This window comes from Podarcis tiliguerta, assembly GCF_965153285.1.
Source record: "Podarcis tiliguerta genome assembly, chromosome: 7".
NCBI classification, from domain to species: Eukaryota; Metazoa; Chordata; class Lepidosauria; order Squamata; family Lacertidae; genus Podarcis; species Podarcis tiliguerta.
In genome coordinates this window covers 76,818,087-76,842,445 of record NC_139540.1, presented here as the reverse complement: position 1 = coordinate 76,842,445, position 24,359 = coordinate 76,818,087, and the positions used below count along the sequence as shown (strand labels likewise).

The 24,359-nt window shown below is 40.7% G+C and overlaps 1 protein-coding gene across 6 annotated transcripts in view; it reads right to left on the bottom strand.

Moving 5' to 3' along the window:
• LOC310681506 (catenin delta-2) overlaps positions 1–24,359 on the bottom strand; it is a 248,418-nt gene that overhangs the window by 62,075 nt on the left and 161,984 nt on the right. For all 6 annotated transcript variants that reach the window (XM_083449350.1, XM_083449353.1, XM_083449352.1 and 3 more), the window contains 3 exons: positions 18,797–18,914; positions 13,701–13,886; positions 1,796–1,969 (listed from right to left, as the gene is read on the bottom strand). In XM_083449350.1, coding sequence (XP_083305476.1) covers positions 1,796–1,969; positions 13,701–13,886; positions 18,797–18,914 — 478 coding nt within the window. The remainder of the gene's footprint in view (positions 1–1,795; positions 1,970–13,700; positions 13,887–18,796; positions 18,915–24,359) is intronic.

The following is a 24,359-nucleotide window of genomic DNA, read 5'->3' as shown; positions in this document are numbered from 1 at the left end:
TAGGTAAGCAGATTATTTCATTCACTGCTCAGCTGTACCAATTTTGTTTGCTGACCTCCCATTTCAAAGAGTGATTGTTTGGTCAAACATGCTTACCTTGGACATGACAAACCATGCATCTTATTGATATATGGGTTATTTTTAGCTAGCTCTGGCAGGATAAATCATGTCCTCTACTACCTGGTCCATATAGATTACTACACTGAATTAACGGCTTCGTAGCATAAATAAAACATGTTGGCATAATATGGAAACAAATGTATTAAATCTCGTCAGTGTTACAGTACCTAATTAAGTTCCAAGGAAGGATTTTCTGCAGAATCAATCCTTGTCTCACAGTACGTCAATGGAGCAGCTTCGGGTTGTTCTCCAACCTCAGATAAGGAGCCCCGTATCCTATGTATTCTCATTTATCCTTGGTCTTTTGCTAAAGTTGTCAGCAAGGATGTTAATGAGTGCCAAGTGGAACTGGATATCCCTGCAACCAGACTGCTTTGTTCAACTCAAACACGTGAGCAGAGCAAATGAAGGGGGAAATCATTTCTGCCAGTGCCTATTTTCTAACCATTAATGTAGAGCAGGGGTAGGCAACCTAAGGCCTGTGGGCCGGATCCAGCCCAATCGCCTTCTAAGTCCAGCCCGCGGACGGTCTGGGAATCAGCGTGTTTTTACATGAGTAGAACGTGTGCTTTTATTTAAAATGCATCTCTGGGTTATTTGTGGGGCCTGCCTGGTGTTTTTACATGAGTAGAATGTATCCTTTTATTTAAAATGCATCTCTGGGTTATTTGTGGGGCATAGGAATTTGTTCATTTTTTTCTCCAAAATAATAGTCCGGCCCACCACATGGTCTGAGGGACAGTGGACCGGCCCACGGCTGAGAAAGGTTGCTGACCCCTGATGTAGAGGCATAGAGTTCAGATAGATCTTGGAGCCAAACACATCACTTGTTTGCCTTTTTGTCCTTCTGTCAGTTTGCCACCATGCTGACAGTCGTCTTGCTCGTGTCTTTGTGATGAAGATTTCTACTGTCTTTGAGATGCGGATTCAGCTGAGGACTTTAGAACCATTCTAACTTGCCTGTTCTCATTTTGTAAGTACATTAGCTAGCAATACTCTATAATGTTCTTATTTTTTCTGTTTGGAACGTATAAGAGATGTGCCTACTTTTAAGTATGTTTAATCTTGTTTTTTAAATAAATTTTAAAAAGAGAACTTTCTTGTTGTCCTGTGTGCCATTCTGGGGGAAAGCCTGAATCCAGAGCCTGACTACTTAGCCGCCTACTGAATCTGTTGAATTTCTGCCTCCATTTTGTGGAAGCAACTTGCAGGGTGGGGCAACCGGTAACTAGGAAGAATAACCTTCTCCCTTGGGTTAAGTCTTCTGGTGCCCTGGTACAAGGGAGTGGTGGCAGCAACTACCTTTTTGATGTGTTTTGTCCTGCAAAAAAGTGTATGTTGCCAGCCATCGTTCCTCTAAGCCTGCTCCCGCTGGATTGCAGGACAGGGAGGGAGGGAGGGGTGAGTGGCTGGAGCATTATTACATGATTGTTAGCCGCCCTGAGCACGGCTTCGGCTGGGGAGGGCAGGATATAAATAAAAATTTATTATTATTATTATTGACAGTGAGCGTTTCTTTTTTAAAAAAACCTTTTAACAACAATGATTCCTGGTTTTGCACCCATCTTTCATATACTGACTGTATATGAAGCCTGTACCTGTGGCAGGCTTCTTAAGCCTGTACCTGTGGCAGGCTTCTTAAGAATTTGACTAAGTAGAGACATAGGTTTCATACCTTCCAACTACCTGCGGCCAGGTTTTGTAGTGCGCCAGCTGCCCCTTCCAACGTATCTGGATTTGAGCACTCAGAGAGAAGTGTGAGGTAGGGTTTGACTATGGACGGGTACCACAGCATCTGAATTCCTTTTGGTGGTTCTGCACAGTCGGGGAGAGGACCTACGCCATCCCACTGGAAAGACAAGAGAGAAAAGGCGAAATATCACTAGTTATGGCAATTACAGAAGAGAAGAATACTGAACTGAATATACAGTCATAGAATCAGAATCGTGGAGTTGGAAGGGATGAGTCATTGAGTCCAACCCCCCTCAATGCAGGAATCTCAACTAAAGCATCCATGACAGATGGCCGTCCAACCTCTGCTTAAAAACCTCCAAGGAAGGAGAACCTGCAACCTCTGGAAGGAGACCATTCCACTATCATAGAATCATAGAGTTGGAAGAGACCACAAGGGCCATCGAGTCCAACCCCCTGCCAAGCAGGAAACACCATCAGAGCACTCCTGACATATGATTGTCAAGCCTCTGCTTAAAGACCTCCAAAGAAGGAGACTCCACCACACTCCTTGGCAGCAAATTCCACTGTCGAACAGCTCTTACTGTCAGGAAGTTCTTCCTAAGGTTTAGGTGGAATCTTCTTTCTTGTAGTTTGGATCCATTGCTCCGTGTCCGCTTCTCTGGAGCAGCAGAAAACAACCTTTCTCCCTCCTCTATGTGACATCCTTTTATATATTTGAAAACGGCTATCGTATCACCCCTTAACCTCCTCTTCTCCAGGCTAAACATGCCCAGCTCCCTTAGCCGTTCCTCATAAGGCATCGTTTCCAGGCCTTTGACCATTTTGGTTGCCCTCCTCTGGACACGTTCCAGTTTGTCAGTGTCCTTCTTGAACTGTGGTGCCCAGAACTGGACACAGTACTCCAGGTGAGGTCTGACCAGAGCAGAATACAGTGGCACTATTACTTCCCTTGATCTAGATGCTATACTCCTATTGATGAAGCCCAGAATTGCATTGGCTTTTTAAGCTGCCGGGTCACACTGTTGGCTCATGTCGAACATCTGTCAGAAAGTTCTTCCTGAGGTTCAGTCGGAGTCACATTATATACCTTTTATCTTTAACATACACTCCACATTCGTCACTTTCCAACTAAAATTCATCTCAAAGCAGCACACAATCGTAAAAGCAACTCAACTACAACGCTGGTAAAAATCAAAGCATTAAAAATTATTTTTAAATTGTCACGAATAAAGGAAGTGTAAGCACTAATCGGGACATCAAAAGGAAATAAAATTCTGGACAAATAAAAAGTTTTTAATCCGGCACTAGGATCTGTCTGCCGGAGGGTGATCCAAAGTGGGACACTGTCACTGGGCTGGTCCTTTCTCCAATTGCCCCCTGCCTCACCTCTGAAGGCCGGGAGGACGGGACGGACCCAGGTCAAATTGCAATATAATATGTCAGTGCAGTGTACTAGAGATTTTTGGACCACCAGCACCTGTACTACTGATTAGCAGAAGTCAAAGAATACACCCTGAGACCCATCTGGTAAAAAGGCAGGGTATAAAAAACAGAAATCTTATTGGCAACAAGTACCGTATTTTTTGCACCATAACACTCACTTTTTTCCTCCTAGAAAGTAAGGGGAAATGTCTGTGCGTGTTATGGAGGGAATGCCTACGTATGGCATGCCTACGGATTTTCCTCCTCTAAAAACTATGTGCGTGTTATGGTCGGGTGCGTGTTATAGAGCGAAAAATACGGTAACTGGAATTATTATGGGACACGGGTGGCGCTGTGGGTTAAACCACAGAGCCTAGGACTTGCCGATCAGAAGGTCGGCGGTTCGAATCCCCACAACGGGGTGAGCTCCCATTGCTCGCTCCCTGCTCCTGCTAACCTAACAGTTTGAAAGCACGTCAAAGTGCAAGTAGATAAATAGGTACCGCTCCTGCGGGAAGGTAAACAGCGTTTCCGTGCGCTGCTCTGGTTCGCCAGAAGCGGCTTAGTCATGCTGGCCACATGACCCAGAAGCTGTACGCCGGCTCCCTCGGCCAATAAAGCGAGATGAGCGCCGCAACCCCAGAGTCGGCCACGACTGAACCTAATGGTCAGGGGTCCTTTACCTAACTGGAATAATTATCTGACAATTTTCTTCAGGTAAAGCAGACCTTGAGCTCTCCTTCATATGCAGTCAAAGAGTGAGGAAGTTGCTTCCCTGTGGTATGGACTCAGCTGGCCACACGAGCACTTTCTTGTCTTCGCCAAATTGCTATTGGCCCAGAAGGATGCTCACCACAATGACATGAGGCTGCATCACAGAGAAGCAGTTCTCATGCTGCTCTTTGGGGTATATTCTAAGTGATGCAGCTAGCACAGGTGTCCAACAGAAAACCATTAAAATGTCCCACAGGAATGGTATCACTAAAGGGTGTAAAGTGAAACATTATCGGGCATGGAAGCTATTAAAAATAAGGACTGCAGTGAAAGGATGTCTAATGTAGCAGAGTGGCCAAGAGACTTGAGTCCCAGGTTAAGAACTGGGCACTCAATAGATAGATTCAGGAAAACCACCATCCTTTAGTTTCAGCTGCCATTTAGAATGCTGGGTAGATTACCTGCCTCCTGTATGCGCTAAGAATTACTGAGATAATAATATATGTGAAGCACTTTTTACCCTCGAAAGCAGTATAAAATTGTTAATTATGATGATCATTCCTTCAATAAAATTCAATGCTTAAACTAAACAGTGGAGATACCAATGTGGTAAATAATGAATGGATTCCTGCTTTATACACACTTTTTAACATCCCTAGGAAACTTAGCAAAGGTGACAAAAGCAACAAAGTTTGCTCAACCTCTTATTTTCTCTTAATTTAACTAGGTTGTGGTTCCCACTTCTCCAGCCCAGCACGGAAAATAAGAGAAAGGAAAATAAGAGGAGGAGTAGATCACAACGGGGAGGAAATATATTAGGAGATGTAAATACGTTTTCGCATAATGGGCTCGTTGAGAATCAATTTGCATTTCTCAAAGATGATTCATACACATGCTGTGCAACACAGTAATTCAAGATTTGATGACTCACATCAGAATGTGTGAACCAAATCCTCTGAAAACATGGAAGTTCAATCGACGGTGTTCCACCCAGAAAATTATTTAATTTATTGATTTATAGGATTATATTTGGCCCTTCACCATATGGTTTTAGGATGCTTTTCAAGACATAAAACAAACAGTCGTACCTTGGAAGTAGAACGGAATCCATACTGGAAGTCCCTTCGACTTCCAAAATGTTCAAAAACCAAATCCTGGCTTCTGATTGGCTTCAGGAAGCCCCGCCGGACATTCGGCTTCCAAAAATAGTCCACAAACTGTAACAATCACTTCTGGGTTTGCAGTGTTCAGGAGCCAAACCGTCCAAATTCCAAGGTGTTCAACAACCAAGGTACGACTGTATAACCCCCCCCCAAAAAAAAATATTACACAGCTGCAAATCACCTTTTAATGTAAGGATGGGGACGCATTTAATGGGACATCATACAACTGCCACCATGTTTTGTACTATAGGCTCACTTTCAGTTATATAACCAGAGGTTATCCTAATTTCACTAGCCAGAAACATGGGCAGATAAAATACATCAGCTGTGTACAATGGAACAACCCAAGTCTGCTATGCAAGGCCGGCAGCTGGAGGTCACAGGTAAGAGGTTTCATTAAAAAAACAAACCCTGAAGGGAAACCTCTGGAAAAGCTATGCATTCCCGAATACTTCATGAAATAGATAAGCAGTCTCCAGCCCTCTTTGGGCTGGCAGCATATTAACCAGCACGGCCGAAATCTAAACTGCTGATGGTGCCCTGTTTAAACAAGGTTCAAAAACAAAAGCATCACGCCGCCATGTAAAATGGGCTGCTGTAATATTAAAATTATGAGGAGAGTCAGAGGAAGAGAAGTTATACTTCGAGTTCATGGTGTCACCAGAACTCCCGCACTGTAAATATTAGGGAAACCTAGCCTTCAAAATATCACTAGCAGGCTAAAATCTTTCAAAGAAGTTAAGGGTGAAATCCTTGAAGCTCAAGTAGTGTTTCTATGGCTGAGTTCGTTGTTATCTGGCATATAAAAAAGCCAAGTCTCTCAGGAGGGTGGCACAGCAGAAAACTTCAGAAAGCCATCATTTGCTTTGAATCCAAGAGGCTGTTTGAAAAACAAAAGTGCTCTTTAGAATGTTTCATAGACTGACAGAGGAATACAAATACACATACTTCTGTTCCTTTGCTTTTTTATTTCTTTTAGATTCATTCTGAAGAAAACTTTCTGATTTCCTTTCTGGATTTACAGTATTCTCCATATGGAAGTCTCAGCCCTTTGGGGGGGGGGGTTACTTTAACACATTACTATGTTAAAGCCATGGGACGTGGGTGGCGCTGTGGGTTAAACCACAGAGCCTAGGACTTGCCGATCAGAAGGTCAGCGGTTCAAATCCCTGCGATGGGGTGAGCTCCCGTTGCTCGGTCCCAGCTCCTGCCCACCTAGCGGCACTCACCTTTCACTATGAAATCAATAAGTGCTTTTTAAAAAACCCTCTCTCTCCCTGAGCTTAGGTAAGATAATCTTTAAAAATTTAGACCAGGATGCAAAGAGCTACTATAGGCATACTGAGAGGGATGTTTGACTTGCCTGCTTTTCAGCAACAGATTCTCAGAAACAAACCGTTTCTGAAACCCACCTCAGTTTCAAAAGTGTCCTGAGCCTTATGTTATTCTGAGGCATGCACTCTTGACTTTGCAAAATTTAACCCACACTGGTGGACCATTGGTTGTATTATAGTGGCTTATCATACTCGCTTAGAGAATGATGTCCAAAGTTCTTTGCAGAATGAACTAGTTGTATGATTCTATGATCCTGGACTTGGGAGTGTGCCTATATGATGTGTGAGAGGCAGCTATACATTTCCACATGTACATTCCATATAAAAGGGGTATGTAAGCTAGAATCTAGTATCTGCTAATATCTGTCAGAGTCTGGTATCAGTTGCACTTTTAACATGCTTTTGCTCCTATTATAATGCATGAAACCGTTATGTGATTTATATATTAAGCTACAATAGGGACACTGGTGGCGCTGTGGTCTAAACCACTGAGCCTAAGACTTGCCAATCAGAAGGTCGGCGGTTCGAATCCCCGTGACGGGGTGAGCTCCCGTTGCTCGGTCCCTGCTCCTGCCCACCTAGCAGTTCGAAAGCATGTCAAAGTGCAAGTAGATAAATAGGTACCGCTCCGGCGGGAAGGTAAACGGCATTTCCGTGCGCTGCTCTGGTTCACCAGAAGCGGTTTAGTCCTGCTGGCCACATGACCCAGAAGCTGTACGCCGGCTCCCTCGGCCAATTATGAGCTTTAGAATGCATTTTCCTGTAAGGTTTTTTTTTTAATGTGTCTAGATCCAGCCAGGGTCTGTGGGTAGCTGAGAAACTTACAAAGAATGCTTGACTAGATGGAGCCTTCTTATGCTCTTAAGCAAACCAAAGTGCATATGCAAGATCACTTAATGCTGATTAATTAAATGTTAAGACAATTCTGAGTATGCACTCTCGCTTTGCAAATTAAACACACATTAGTGGATAATGAGGACTTTAGCAAATATCCATATCTCTATATACTGGTAGACCATGCATGAGTGACACCTCCATCTTAGTTGACCTTTCATGAAAGTAGTTTACATGACATTGCTTGATGTTGGGCTTCTGTTGCTACAGAAGGGAAACAGAAAAGAAATGGAATCTAGCATTACCCTTCCTCTCACACTGATAGGATAAAAAATAACAAGAGGAAGGGGGAAATGGAGACTGCAGATATGATGCTGAAGCCAGCTTCTCCATTAACATGCCAGAAAGGAGATATTTTTTGAAGCACTTCTGCAACATACAATTCTTTCCTTAAAAAGTGAAGAGGGCATGTAAAAGTTAAGGCAATTTGAGATTTCTTCCCAGAAAGCTGCTGTGATTTTGCAGCAAGAGAAATTCCATCATGAGCATCTATCAGACAGAAAAAGAAATTACTGGATAGGATGAAAACAACAAATAAACACAATAAGCTGTAATAATATGGTACTATATGGATGGTTGGCAAAATAGTGACAATAGTTGGGGCTAGGCAGCAGCTGTGACCTACGAACTAGAAAACAGAAAGCAAACAGGGGCGTCTTCAGACAAGCCAGCTAGTGTTGGTATAGATCTATGCACATTTTTGAGTTATACAGAATTTCTAATCTCATAGAATGGATAAATTAAGCCAGAGTGATATGCAGAGCACAAAGTTAGTTACAGATGAACACGTATACACTAATATTCATAGATAGACTGGACTGCTGTTAAATAACCACAGATTAAAAAGAACCAACAGGACATTCTACAGATGCCATAAGTTGTTTCACTCCTTTCCTCAGACATATATTAAAACCACATTTTAACTGCTTTCCAATCTGTGAGTTTCAGGCTACTCAGTGAGAGAATTTTTCTATGCAACTTGGATCTTAATGCATTAGGGTTTACCGTCTCTTTCTCTCTAGCACGCTCAAGCATGATTTATCAGTTGTGAAATGTTGCTGTTGTAGCTCATGATTGATGACAGAAGATAAAACAGAAGGTCACAGTGATTTCAGGTGGGTCACCCAGAATGAAAATTCTATTTTGGATCTGATTCATCTTATGTCTATATTTAAGAGTAATGATAACCATAAACCTGGAGAAAACCAACAGATTCAAAAATTGTTTCCTTAATAGATAGAGCATATGTATAGAAGAGGCAAGGGCAAATATTTAAGAAATAATAGCAGTTGCACTGCACGTTGTTAAAATGCACAATTTACTCTGGCATAACTTCCTTCATATTACAATTTTCCATTTTAATACTGTTGAGTTTATCCGTAGGATTTTGGGTTATGATTCTTGTATCATGGATCAAGACCATGACATCAACGAGATCCCAAGGGATCTTCATCCTTACAAAATCCTCTGAAAACATAACCCTTGGTGACTTCTCAGTGTCAACTATGATTATTGGGATGAGTTGAAGTGACACCCTAGCAATGACTGGAATGGTGTGATTTTTTTTAGCCTAGTTGTAAAGCTATAGCATGGACTATACCCACCAAACTATAGGTAGAATCGAATCTGATAGCTTGTTTTTGTATGACAAGCTATCAAAGGAACTATTCACGTCCAGAAATGTTTACGTCTGTGGTTTTGTGAAAATTAGGCCTTTGACACATTCTTTGCATTGTGCATATTGTGAGAGGCATAAGAGAAATCCTTGATTTATTTCACAAATAAACTGCGATGGACTCTTTTGTAGCCTTCTTGGAATGTCAACCATTTAACCATTATTGTTATAAACATTCTGAAAATAGACTGCCATTACAAAATAATTGCTTCTACCCCAAAGACCCCCGGGCATGTGCAAGGGACTCCTCTTGGTGAACAGATGGCAGTTAATGGCATGCAGAGTGGCACTCGTCTTTCTCTGGATCAAATCCAGAGAATTGTCTTTCATTGGCTACAGAGTTAAGATGCTGCATTAGAAAAATGGTTTAGAATGATATCTATGTCGCTCTGTAACATTTTTAACCAGCAGTTCTGTGATATTTGATACTGTATTCTGATTAAACCAGTAATACAGCTGCCATAGCCAACAGGAATCAAGGAGATTATAGGAGCCATAGTCACAGTTTCTGCACATAGTAATTTCTGATCCTACTTCGCCCGCTGGATTATAATCATACATGGAGGTTTTAGTGCAGGAGCGAATCTGAAGTTGAGAAATATTACCATGGTTAAGAAACCCCGAGAAAAACCCAAGTCACATTATTAGAAATATTAAACATCAATCTAAGAGATTTGGGGGTTTCTATCACTATACTAATCTAAAGTCTGAAGATAGTGTAATTTATCTTCATGCTGTATAACAGTCCAGTGAACATAAATTTAAAATTACATGCACAGTTCCATGCACACCTTATTCTAAGAAAAGGATATTAAACCCTTCAGACTGATGGACAAGAAGAGCTCTGCAGAGGCCTTTACCCAGCTCTGACAGAGAATGATTATAGAACTAGAAAAAAGTTGCCTCAGAGTATAATCAGAAGTATATTACGGAGGAATTACGATATCCAATAGGAAAATGTCAGAATGACTCTGTCTTCAGAAAAAAATATTATCAGGCTGTACCTGGGAGTAAGCCACACTCAACGCAATGGGACTTCTGAGTAGATTAGAACACTGTGTCAAAGATGCATAAAATACTGAGAATTAAAATAATACCGTATAACCAAACAGTAGTAGTAGTATATTACTTCTACAGACTGATAAAATTCAGCACAGAATAAAGGCTATGCTACAACAGTTAAAATAGTTAAAATATTGCAGCAGATAAAACAAGTACAAATAGTTCTATGTTCTTTTCCTCTCTAGAAGCCAGCAAAAAAACCCCAACAACTTCTGATGTGCACTGATATTAAGAAGACGAACACCTGGCAATCCCCTCAGTGACATAGGAGGAAACATCCCTTAAGTACCTCACTAGTAAGTTTGCAGGAGATCTTCCAGGAAAATCCATTAGTAGAGGAAGAATTAACCTCCCTCTAAACTGACTATAGTGCAGAAGGACATGTTGAATAGATTTTATTGCTTCTGCTCCAGACAGATCCGTTTATTAACCAGGATCTTATTAAATCAGTCATTTAACAATGCTGAAGGCAGCACATTAAAGCGAGCAAGAGAAAATGCCCTCTTATACTTTGAAATGGTTAATGTCTATAGATACCACAACTGTGGTGATTCCACAGTTTATAGGGATATTAAATAGTAATGGAGAACAAGATTTATTGGCTTTACTTCTTAGATAGCAGAAATCCAAATTTACTGACCTTTGGATCACAATAAGCTGGGCCTTCTTTAACCCACAATCGTTCAAAACCTCAAGAAAAAAGCCTAGACTAAAATCTTCTCCATCTCTCTCAACCAATGACTAACTAAAGAGTCTGAGATCAACAGGGAGAGAGGACTACCATGAGATGCTAAGAAATGCAGATATAGTTAAAAGGTAAAGGGGTAAAGGGACCCCTGACCATTAGGAACAGTTGTGACCGACTCTGGTTGCGGCGCTCATCTCACTTTATTGGCCGAGGGGGCCGGCGTACAGCTTCTGGGTCATGTGGGTAGCATGAGTAAGCTGCTTCTGGCGAACCAGAGCAGTGCACAGAATCACCGTTTACCTTCCTGCTGGAGCAGTACCTATTTATCTACTTGCACTTTGACGTGCTTTCGAACTGCTAGGTTAGCAGGAACAGGGAGCGAGCAATGGGAGCTCACCCCGTTGTGGGGATTCGAACCGCTGACCTTCTGATCGGCAAGTCCTAGGCTCTGTGGTTTAACCCACAGCGCCACCCGTGTCCCATAATAATTCCAGTTACTGTATTTTTCGCTCTATAACACGCACCCGACCATAACACGCACATAGCAGGGACTGAGCAACGGGAGCTCACCCCGTCGCGGGGATTCGAACCGCCGACCTTCTGATCGGCAAGTCCTAGGCTCTGTGGTTTAACCGACAGCGCCACCCACGTCCTTGTAAATATAGTTACCATTGGATAAATAGCTGCCTTTCCCACACAAGGAGGTAACTCCAGTAACTTCCTAAGGAAAACAGACTGAACCCTTTCTACTTGAGAATTAAACCTTAAGATACAAATGAGGATGCCATAAGGAAGCTTCCAAGAGAAAATAAAACTGTTAAGAGTGAGGAGGTGGTAATTCCTATCTAGGTTTCCTGAGGAACCACTGAGGGCCTTCCCAATTCAGGAGACTTCGGTGGGGCGCCAATATTTGCAAAATGTGAAACTACCAAAAATGATGGCTAAAAAGGTGTCAGTTAGCTTCATTGAAACACACTAGTATTGCGTGTCTTTAAGGAACACAGATAATGTCTAAATTAGCTGAGGGACTACCTATGTGTGTGTTTTTTTTATCTCATACAGATTCAAGAGTGTACGTACAAAGTCCCACGCGCAAATTAGCCCTGAATCATTTCCCTAAAGGAATCAGCACAGCATGCCCTAATGTTTCTTTAGGAGCTATTACAGGCAAATGTGTCAGTGACTCACAAATTATGGGTCAAGCAAAGTTTTCTGAACCATTTGTTTTAGTGCATGCTGCACAACATGCTTGGGCCTCTAAGCCCTTTTCATTTTATTTTTTTATTAAGTATCCTTAAAGAACCTTCACAAGTTTTAAAAAAAGACATCTGAAGAGTCAGCGTGCCAGAGCATCTTTGTGTCAGGAAAGCACAATTTCTGTAAGCCACAATGAATAAACTGAAAACATGGAAAGTACTCGGTTGCGCTAGCAAATGTAAACTGAATAAAGCGACAAAATAAAATTAAAGTCCTAACATTTTTAGCATAAAAAGGAAATAGAGCAGGAATACATGTCCCATTGAAATGAATTAAACTATGTCTGCTTCAGTGTCACTGGGGTTCTAGCAACACAATCAGTTTAGCTGAAAATAACTGAGGGTGGAATTACAGGTGTTTGTTTACTGCATGTAGAATTTTGTTTGGTTGCTTTTCAGTCAGCTGTAAACACTTGCTTATTGTTCTGGTTTTTAGACTTCTATAGTGTTTGATAACTGGATCAAGTTGTATTTATTTATATCTATGTATGTAATATCTGCATACACAAGTATAGCTATGTTAAGTATCAGTTCAGCTTTCTTGGGTATTTCTGTTTACCTTTTCATAGATTTTGGTCCCATAGGTTTGTGGATTCTGATTTTCAATTGCATAAAAGGAAAAAAAAATGAAATTTTCTAAACTTCAGATTTATTGCAAGAGGCAAATCAGAAGTTGAGGTAAGCTGAAAGTGAGTTGGCAACTCCCGGCAAGATCAGGAGCTCAGCCTCAACCCATTTTTCTTCTTGAGAGAAGTAATTGCGTATGGATGGTCTTCCTAATTTCAATCAGGTTAACAGTATTAGAAACAGTCAATCTGCCATACAGAGAAATAATTTCAACATCAATTATGGAAGCAACTATTCATTCAGTTAGAAAATAGATCTAGAAACTTATGTTAGACTGTAGCAAATAGAAGAGCAGTACTGCAATACCATACCATGTGCTCTTATTTTTGAGGCTATTTGGACAAGTTTTGTTCAGAATAAATTTAATTATCCATGTGGATTATACACTATTAAAAATCCATGTGGATTTTTGCCTTCATGAGGAAACAAGCATAAGCCTGAGATCTTTCTTTAAAAGTTTTTCTCCCTTATTTGGCATTTGAAAGCAAACCGATCAATGCATAGTGGAGCTATGTGCTAGAAACTATCCAGAGGTTAATTTAATTATTCCTGAAATCTTAAAGATCTTTTCATCTGGGGTGCTTAGTCTTAACGCTGTTTCAAGTAATGTAATGCTAAATGAAATATTCCCTAAATCACAGCTGGCTAACTCTTTTTTTGGCTTTAGGGCGTATATCAGCAGTTGTTGTTGCCAAAACCGGGTGTGACTACACCACACACATTTGTGCACTCCAACGTGTGCACACACACACACACACACACACACACAGGTACACAACTCTTGTCCTTGGCTGACCCGCCGTATTTCCATCTCCATCAGGTCACTGGGCTCTGCCTGTTTCCAGCACTGTATCTACTGTTATTCTACTTTCTGTTGTCCCCTCTGTCCTAAATGGACAGAAACTATAGTAGCACCAATATTAAACAATGACACTGGATCAGAACAATTTCCCCAGTTATTCTTGTCTTTATTCACTGCACAGTTCGGTTCTGGGCTGAGCGCATTAGCACGATCACTAATTGTTTGCTGCCGTAAGTCATTTTCAGTACCTGATCTTGAGATTTCTTTTTCTTCTTCTTCTTGCCCCAGCATCCTGAACTTTCTGCATCTTTTCCATTGGCATCGCCACAAAGCAAGCCATCTAGTTCATCGGTCCCCATTTGCTGTCCCTGAGATGTTTCTGCAGCGAGTCTGTATGAGAGGTTCCTTAAAATGCACACACAGTTTTCAACGGTCTAAAAAGGAAGATAAAAAGGAATGGAAAATTATTTTAGGATTCTCACATTCAACAGAAAGGATTTCAGTCTTGAACATTGTTTTTGGTATAAAATTGTCCCCGCTGGGTACTCCCCTGATTAGCAGCTACCATTTGTAAAACTATGAAAAACCTGAAAGGCAAGTTCTTAAAACGGCTAATTCTACAATGGTGTTGGGGCAGCTGCACATCAGAGAAGGTGAGGTGCTAGCCTGCTTTTGACAATTTTCATGTTTGTACATAGGTGCTTCCAAACTGAAAACCACCTTAATTAAGCATGTAAGAAGTTGCAAAGCCTTTTTTTGATTGAGAGAATGGCGTTTGAGTCAATAGTTAACAGTATCAAACAAATTTCAGAGAAAATCCATTGTGAAAGGGGGTAGAATTAAAGTTAAAATGTGATAAATTGGATGTATGTAAACTGGATTTTTCCCCATTTACATGGGAAAGATTATTTATGTTATAGTCTTACGTGTATATCTTGTATGAATCCCACATGGATTGATAATGGGAGGACGGGACCAGGAAATAAAGCCTATTTTAGGGAGTCATCCATTCTTTTAGTTGCTTATTTGAACTGTCTTAAGCTACCAGACCTTTCCTCTTTTTAAGTAGTGAAATTATTACATATGTCATTTGGTCCATCTCAGAGTGATGGAAATATCATATAGCGCAATGAAGAATCTTAACTTTTGCTCTTTTGCATGGAAATAATGATGAAATTTAGGACACCAAAGTGTTGGGTTTTTGTTTTTTGAATAGAGTTGCTTTCATTTGATAATGAATTCTGTTTGAATTTGAAATGGTTCAGCCTTCTTAACATTTTGGCATTAGAATTGTAGCTAGTGAGTGGAGAGTTGTGACAGTAATGGGCCTGCTGCTCCTGTGGTTTCAACCCTTGCTTCCTTCACTGTAAGTGAAATAAAATAATTCTTCATGAGACCCATGGTTCCCTGAATAGGGGATCTCTCTGACCATCTATCATGAAACCCAATGGAGGCCTTTCCTCCCTTCTCTCCTGTATCCTATCCCTTCTGATTGTCTACTTGTCATTTCCCCTCCTCTCCAGCACATTATCAATCTACAGTGGTACCTCAGGATGCGAACGGGATCTGTTCCGGAGCTCGGTTCACATCCCGAACAGAACATAAGACGTGACAGCACGTCTGCGTGTGCGCGGGTCGAGTTTCGCTGCTTCCGCGCATGCGTGTGACATCATTTTGACCATCTGCGCATGCGCGAGGGGCAAAACCTGGAAGTAACGTGCTCCGCAATCCAAAAGCACTCAATGTATTTATCCTGAGGTATGACTGTATCTCGTTCCTCTGGTTCTTTCCTTACTACATTCAAACCTGCCAGCGCCTTACCTATTTTGAAAAAAATAAATAAATAGAGCTCTTGATGGCTTCTTGCTTCCACTTGCCTTGACCTTCTCTCATCTAACTCTCTTCTTTTGGTCTTCTCTAATCTGGCTTTCCATACCACCTCTATGCTGATGATACCTAGATCATCGTGGTTTATGACGCCATGGGAGACCACAGTAGATGCATACTCCTCCTCCGTCACTAACCACTTCCTGCTGCACTCGGTTTAATGTGTGGAGATCTTGGCTGCAACCAGGAAATTCTGGTTTAATGTTGGTTAATAAGCTAGAGCTGTGTGCTGAAGCTGCTGCTTGATGGAAGGGAGGGAAGACTGAGGCAGGCATGGTCTGTAGGGCTCATACAGGGCTTCATAAGTCATGAAGCTGTTTGAGAAAGGTCCACATGTGTCCAGTGTGTGTACAATGGTTCTTAGATGTCTGCGATAATATCAGCTTTAGAGAAGGAAGTAGATGGCACTATCAATGCACATGCTGCTTCACAGGAATAATGTTAGTTCGCAACAGTAGTACAGCGTTTCAGTATGCCATCTGCAGCCCCATTTTCTGAGCTGTTATTTTTTAAAAAAGCAAAAGCAAAACATAAACTGTATTTTGAAGCAATAGATGCTGATTATCAGGCCCTGATATTACCGTATTGGCCTGAATATAAGCCTCACTTTTTAAAAGGGCGGCTTAAATTCACGACCTTACAAAAACTGGCTTTTACGATATCGCTGCTGAAACAGACACATGGTAAAACAGAATGGGAATTTTAAGGGAGTGCCTTATATTCGGGTATTGTCTCCCCCCCCCTTGTATGTCTTATATCCGGGTGCGGCATATATTTGGGCCAATACAGTACTTATTTTATCTTCTTTAAACAATCTATATGCCGTTTAACTGCAAAGCAGTGTACAGAAAACTATGGATTTCATTGATCCAAACAGGTTCTGAAGACTCCCTTCTTCCTTATTCTTCTAAATGCTATGAATTAATGTGCCAGGCATTCTGTTCTCTCCTGTGTGCTGCTGGAACCGGGACTCTAGTTTACCTCATTTACAGTTTTATACAATAGAACACTCTTTTTCATTTAGAACAGTACCCGAAAAAGGGAATCTTCTTAAGAACAGAAGACTCTGCTAAGGTTTAGAATTCTTTCCTACTACTCTTGGGTGCCTGGTAAGGAAATAGCGTGGATTTCATTGATCCGAACGAGTTCAGAAGATCCAATTCTGAAGCATTTCAACGCCTCATTTTCTGTTTGCCAAGGTGATTCAAGAAGCTTTGATATGCAGCTACCGATTCAGCTTTTATGCAGCTCATGGAGACAGCAGGAAGAAGGAGTTTTGTTGGGGGGAGGGGGCAGGCAGAAACGACTTTGCATGAATGCATGAATTGCGTTCCTGACTACAATGATAACCTGGCAGATTAGAGTTGTTTTACTACTCACTAATTGATTTTAGGCTATTATATGACATACCGTAACCTGCACACACATCAATTACTGGGCCATGCATATAAAATTTCGCAGACCAAAGATGCTTCAGCTCAGGAAGTGCTGCTTTTTGCTGCCAAGTGTACTCAAACACAAGGGCCAGTTTTGCATTTTCTAGCAATCTGAAAAGTTCTTTTTTTTTATCAATCTGAAAAGTTTAAAAGGTGAAAAGAAGCAGTCCTTCACACACATGTGAAGTGCAAAATATTCTGGAAAAGGATGCTAGCCACAGCTAGTTCTTTGCTGTCTTCACTCTTCAGCCAGGGTGCTGAAATTTAATACTGGCAGCTTTGCTGTGGGAAAGAAAAGTGTCATACATATATTTAAGTTCTTCATACAAATAAACTAAGATAAACTTCGTTACTGTAAAACAAGCTCTTCCTTCTTGTCATGCAACCATGATTTAACTATCAGATAACGTGGAACCTCGGTTTTCAAACGTAATCCGGTCCGGAAGACCATTCGACTTCCGAAACGTTCAAAAACTGAAAACTCAATATGGAAGCATCAATACAATAGGGAAACTCAAAACAGAAGCTGTGTGGCATGTTCGGCTTGCGAAAAGCATTCAAAAACCGAAGCAGTTACTTCAGGTTTTCAGCGTTTGAAAGCTGAAACGTTCAAAAACTGAGGTTCCACTGTACTGCTTAATGCAGAAGTTATTTCAAGTGCTAACTAATGCTTTTACACCTGCTGATCTGAGCGCAACTCAAACTCGCTCATCCTAAAGCACATTCAACCCAAGGTACGACTGTATATTGAAACGAGTTATCCCTCAAAATTTGGGTCCAGGTGAGATATAATGCTCATGTATTGGGTCATGTAAGTGTAGGGACGTTGAGTGTTCCATACTTAAATACGGAGTCAAGGCAGATTATAACCTAGAGGGGGCATGAAGTTATGATGTTGACAAAACAAAGCTGTTAACATTTTCACCAAATTATTCCAGTTTAGACTAATGTTCATCAAGTGCTGCAGCTCATTGGTGGAGCATCTATTTTGCTTACGAAAGGTCCTTCTTTCAACTCCCAGAATCTCCAAGGAGGGCTGGGAATTCTCCCTGCCTGAAACCCTGGACAGCTGCTGCCAGTCTGTGCTGACAATGTCATGCTAGATGGACCAAACTCGGAAGCTTCTGGTGTTCCCGTGAGAGTAAGTATTAGGCTTTGCCAATTTACCTTAGTTTACCTGTATGAAGAATTCAAATAAAGCCCTACAGAAACACTTGCCATTTTACAGAAAAAAGAATATGCAACATTTTGTTTTTCCTCCGCCTTCCAACCCAAATGGCGATTTTTAAAAAAAATTCTGAGAACAACCGTAAAGAATGACTGTATCAAAAACAGTATCATATCCAAGGTTAAGAAAATATAAACAATGAAAACCAGATAAAGGCAACATTGACACCTGTACCCAGTGATCAGTGGAGTTAATGTCCATCAAACAGTTTTAATACTCATTAACAAAAGGAATTGCCATCTCTATAGTTCAAGCTCTGTAGTCATTCATTAATGAAACTCTACATTTAAGTTGTAAAACTCATCAAACAAAATCTCCACAAAAGCACACAACTCACCCCCCCCCATCCCAATATATTAGCTCCTGTAGAGACTGCGGCAGGCAAACAAGGTAGCTTACCTTCACTGAGACAATTCAAGGTCCAGCACATCAAGTATATCTTCTTACGCTGCTTATTTATTTATTAGATTTAAATACTGTCCTTCCTCGAAAGATCTCACCTCTGTTTCCCAGAGGTTCTCCTTTTATACTCACACTGTACACGAAGGCCCCTTTGGCTTTGCAAGGCCCAAAGTCTGAGCCTCTGGACTTAATTGCTAAGTACCTGTTGCCACTACTATGGCTGAATTTGATAGGACAGACATATATCTCACACAGTAAGTACAGGCTTTCCTTAAAGGCAAAGGATCCTGAAATTTAATTATTATAACTTGAAGGATGTATGATGTGCCTCTGTTAATGTGGGTTTCCCCCCCTTCAGAATACTGTTTCTATAAAAACAAAGATGGCAAACCTTGCTATCAATTTCACTGCTCCCTAGAGCAGACTGAATCACGTACAGCAATGCATCCGTAAGTCCATCACACTCTCTCATTCTTCTGCGGGCTTCTTCTCCAGCAGAGCTGACATTCCTAGGATAAAGAAACAGTGGTCACCATCTTCTCAATCCACTACTCGTTCCTGGCAATGGACATGCTACAGTTTTGTAGTTGTTGTTTTTTTAAAAAAGATCATTGGCTGTGATAAGTTTATATATGTGAATGAATCTCCTCTACGCTCTTTTCAAAAGAAAAACACACACGTTATGATCTTTTATCATGATCTCAGAAAAGTTTTAAAATTGGGTTAACACACAAGGTAGAGCTTTGGGAAGGGAACAAAAGTCTTGTTTAAAATAAAAATGCTTTTACAATTCTTATGTCAAAGTCATGCCTCCATCAACCCCACCCCTGAAGAAAAGCACAATGTGTGACACATACAAATGTTCAAGAATGGTAGCATTTTCCCTGCATCTTTTCTCGTTTCTAGCTTTGGAACAGTTATTCAACTGAAAGCGGTTATGCTCTAAAAACTCCTGGGCGCCATCTAATTGTCTTGAAATGTATCAGTGTTTACGGGACAAGGATAACTATGACTTTAAAGATGAATGGGAACCCTTTACAAAGTATTTGAAGACGCAACAAAGCGAACTGGACTCCTTGGCTGGTTTTGAATAAACATTCACAAACTTTTCATTGATAATTATTAACATAAACATTCACAAACTTTTCATTGATAATTATTACTTAAATAGTTTGAGGATCTATACAACTGTGTAACATGCAGAAAACAGCATTTTTAGAGAAATAAAAGATTGGAACTGAGGGAAGTTGTGGGGTTGGGGTGGGTGAGTTCTGTGGGGGTAGGGAGGGGAGGGAGAAAAAGGGGGGAAAACAAGGATGATATGTTTCTGGATAATATGTTTTGTTTTACTTTTGAATAAAAATTAAGAGAAATGTATCAGTGTTGCTATACAGCACCAGCCCTGCTTTTATGTTCAAATACCATCAATAAAACTCAGCCTACTAGATACCACTTTAAAATCTGAGTGCCAGAATCAAGGAGAAATATGGCACACTCAAATTAGCACTAAATGACAACAGAGAATATACGGTAAGTCTAGGATTCCATTTTTGTGGCTGTTTGTCTCCACAGGCCCCCATTATGCAGGGCAACGTTCTCCCTCCAGCTCGCTGACCCAAAGTCCTTAATGGAGGCCCTCCATTGCCATGAGGTGAGCAAGAGGCTGGGCCCTGGGGACCCCCCCCCTTACCTCCATGGTTTTCATCCCAACCAATGCTCCAGTAGTCAGCAAGTCCTACTCTATGATTCTTCATTAGCAACACGGCAACAACTGAGATGGCAGATGAATATTGTTCCCAGAGTTGACTTACCTGCCAGCACTAAGAGCAGTTCAGCTGAGATTGTGTCCTGGAATGTACTCCAGAATCTTCGGGGCACATTCTAAGATACACACTTGTTTGTTGGAGTGAACTGGCTAAGACACATTGGCCCTGTCCTTCATTTGTTTGAGAACATGGCCCTAGGATTCATGATCCCGCAGCCTGGAAGGACCATGAAGCACAGCTATTATGAATGAAGCAGGGTTTGCAGCAAAGAGGCTGCAAGTACTGGAAGGGGGAAGAGCAAAGCATTTTACTATACCTTTATGAATGAAAACATTTATGCAATGTGACCTTCGATATTTTGTAGAGAATTAAAACCAGGGTTCTCTCTTTTCTGACACCAGCCCATAATACCATGTCCTCCAGTTTTTAGAGCAACTTTCAGAGTAACTAACCCAGGCTACAAGGCTCACATGCAACTGGGTCATTCCATATCAAGTGATCCAACTTTTTTTACCTCATGTCATCCAATTTTCTTAATATTCTGTACATTTGTTGAATGATCAAAACTAAGTTTGAATCTAAACTTTTTTTTATCTCATCCTGTTGTGAGTTATGAGGGTCTGAAATTTCAAATTTTTTTTTGACAATTTTGGCCTTGCTGGACTACACAAAAGCTTTAAAAGCTCAGCCCAGAATTGAAATATGTCAAAAATAAAAACACCAATCTCTTCAGGACTTCATGGGCTTTAATATTATATGTCACATGATGGACCTACTTTAATTTTTAAATTTAAGCTACAAAATTTTAAAAAGTGATTAAAAATTTAGGATTAAAATTTTAAAAAAATTGTATTGATTATGTAATATTTCTAAAAGCTACCTGCAAAATTTCATATTGGGATCTCAATGGGATCACATATTTTGTACATAGTTTTGTTTTGCAGCTGTGCAATTTGTATTCATATTGTATTGGTCCATTAGCTGCAATTGCATTAACCTATTAGCTGCAAACAATAAAATCAATCAAGTCATTCAACAAGTGTACAAAATATTAAGAAAATTGAATGACATGAGGTAGAAAAGTTTGACCACTTGCTATGGAATGACCCAACTTGGTTTTAAAGAAATTGCTTTCTTGATAAGTCTCTTGCCCAGTGCTTTATTCAGTGTGAACTTACATCAATGTAACCTCAAAGTAGAAAAATGGTGTTGGATTTTAGAACCAGGAAATATATACAGAAATGACTAACAAGAATGTCTACACCAGGAATCAAGTTTTCTGTGTTGGAATCTTGAGGATCAGCAATAGGAAAACAAAAGAGTGCAACAAAAATGCATCTTAAGGAAAATGGGCTGACCAGGAAAATATTTTCATGTGCCACCTGAGCTAGAGTAACGGGTACCAAGCAAATAACAGTGCATTTCAGTTTCTGGAACAAAATATCCCATAGTTCTGTCACTTCAGGTAATTGTTACAACAGGTTTCCTAACAGTAATTGTTGCATAATTACAAAACAAGGGTGTATGCGAAATAGTTCTATATTTTCAACTGGTTGTAGCTACTTGAGGAGAGGAGAGAAGCCTACGCTCAGAATTATTATACACTGAACTTTCATTTCAAAAGTAAGCATTTTTCCTGTGAGAGAAAGTGTGGAGGCAGGATCCTACCGAACTGGAGATGGGGAAAAGAAGCAGCAAACCTCACACTTTCACGAGTGCAGAGATAATAATAATAATTTATTATTTATACCCCGCCCATCTGGCTGGGTTTCCCCAGCCACTCTGGACGGCTTCCAACAGAATATTAAAATACAATAGTCTATTAAACATTAAAAGCTTCCCTAAACAGAGCTGACTTCAGATGTCTTCTAAATTTCTGGTAGTTGTTTATCTCTTTGACATCTGGTGGGAGGGCGTACCACAGGGCGGGTGCCACTACCAAGAGGGCCCTCTGCCTGGTTCCCTGTAATTTGGCTTCTTGCAGCGAGGGAACTACCAGAAGGCCCTCGGCGCTGGACCTCAGTGTCCGGGCAGAAGGATGGGGGTGGAGACACTGGTTTAAACTGACAAAAGCACAAGGCCCTTGTTTTTAAATGTTTTAAGATTAAGTATTATTCCATTAATATCCAGCACAAATGAATAGGGCTTTTTAGCTATTTCGTGCTAATTCCCCCTCCCCGTGCTGGGTTCACCCTGGGAGTGTTTTCACACAAACGTTCTTACCATGGGTGTGCTTTGAAACAATAGCATTGCACCAGGCAGAACAGGAAGCCATTAGCACAATCATTTATTCTTTCATTCATTCATACCCAGCCTTCTTGGGGAGAAGGAGCACATTTATCCTGCATTCACACACACACAAACTTGTCTGGGCACGTGCCCCAAACATACAGTGTAACTCTTCAGCAACCAATATTTGTGTAAGTAAGAGGAGGGCTTTACATGTTCTAGAAGACCAGGGCATGTAAAGTATGGGGAAGCTGAGCTAAAATATAAAGAAAGATGAAAATGGGACAGGGGCGTGCACAATATTATCTTCCGTTTTAAGAAGAAGAAAAAGCAATGAAAAATAAAACAGAACACATTTGATTTTGATCAAAAAGAGAAGCATATGCTTAATTCTCCCCTATTTAAATAAATTAGGCTGATGAGTACTTAATTTTGTTTGGATTTTCCAATAACATAGTTTGTTTAAAAAAGAGAGAGAGTTGCAATTGGTTTCAATTGTTTTGAAGGGGGAAAAGATTGTGACAGCTTCAACTAGTTTTCTTAAAAGAGTCATTACTGTATTATTTTTAGAACACAAACTATAACTAGATATCGATAAATTATGTCTTTGCTTTGTAAAACTGTTAAGACTCAAATACATTTTCATCCACCCCGCCTCTTTTTCTAGTCATTTGAGTGCTCTATCAAGAAGAAGAAGAAAGTTAATCAGATGTAATCTAAGTAAATCTCTGAAACTGTGTTAATATTTATTACATTTTCTGCTGATTATTTCCAATCAGGTACAATTCAACCATTCTGATTAGCTTTCTCTGCAATAACAGCTTGATTGTCTTTGCATGTGTTATTCATGCTGAAATTCAGTTCTGTAAGTTAATACTGAAATTTCGGTATTATAAGTAGCAATTATATTTACATAAGAGTATAGTACATTGGCTTAGATATATTGACCTTTCATGAAGGTGGAGACAGGGAGCATTCATAGGCTGCACACAAGAGTCGGTGGGAAGAAAGAGGGATGGAGGAAATTGACAGAAGGCTTTGCTGAATGGCAAGTCATGCCACCTGCATGGTTTTCAAAATGGAGGCAGAATTATTTCACATGGCTGCTATGTTTATTAATCAGCAATCGGCCCCAGTACCGCAAGGCTAAAACTGGAACTTTCTTAATTCTTCAAGTCAAGAGAAGGCTATAATGTACACCACAACAATAAGTATATATATCAGTAAAGAAATGTGCAGTTCATCCAACCTACCGTATTTTTCGCTCCATAAGACGCACTTTTTCCCTCCTAAAAAGTAAGGGGAAATGCGAGTGCGTCTTATGGAGCAAATGGCACTGCTCAGAGGGAGAGCTGCGCAGCGCCCCTTCAGTGAAGCGCCTCTCTTGCAAAGCGGGAGGAAGAACGGCGCCCCGATTGCTGTCCTGGCTTCTGCCTTAGCCCTGCACAGCCTCTTCTGGGCAGGGGGAGCCTTCATCCCGCTGCCTGGGAGAGGCTGCGCGTGGCTATCCCAGAAGCCAGGACAGCAAGAGGCTATCCCAGAAGCCAGATCCCTCTTGCTGTTCTGCCTTCTAGGATTCAGAATATTTTTTTTTCTTGTTTTCCTCCTTATGGTCTGGTGCATCTTATAGAACGAAGGGTTGGGGGAACCCCTGTAACAGATGGGGTGAGGTCAAGGGGCGGGAGGATAGAGGAGGGCATTCTGTAGTACTAGCAGAAATCATTTGTGCTGATGGAATTACTTAAGTAAGTGCTATGTTGAATACAGCCCATCATTTAAAGCTCATTCATAAAACATGACATTTCACCCTTCGTTTCAGTTAGAACTCTCAAGGCAGCTTGCAGTTCTAAAATAATAATAATAAGTTATTCAAAACACATTGATAAGAAATAAATAAAAGAAATACTGGTTTTCTGCTGTGCTGAAATGAAAACGTACACCATGTTTTTCTTACGGAGC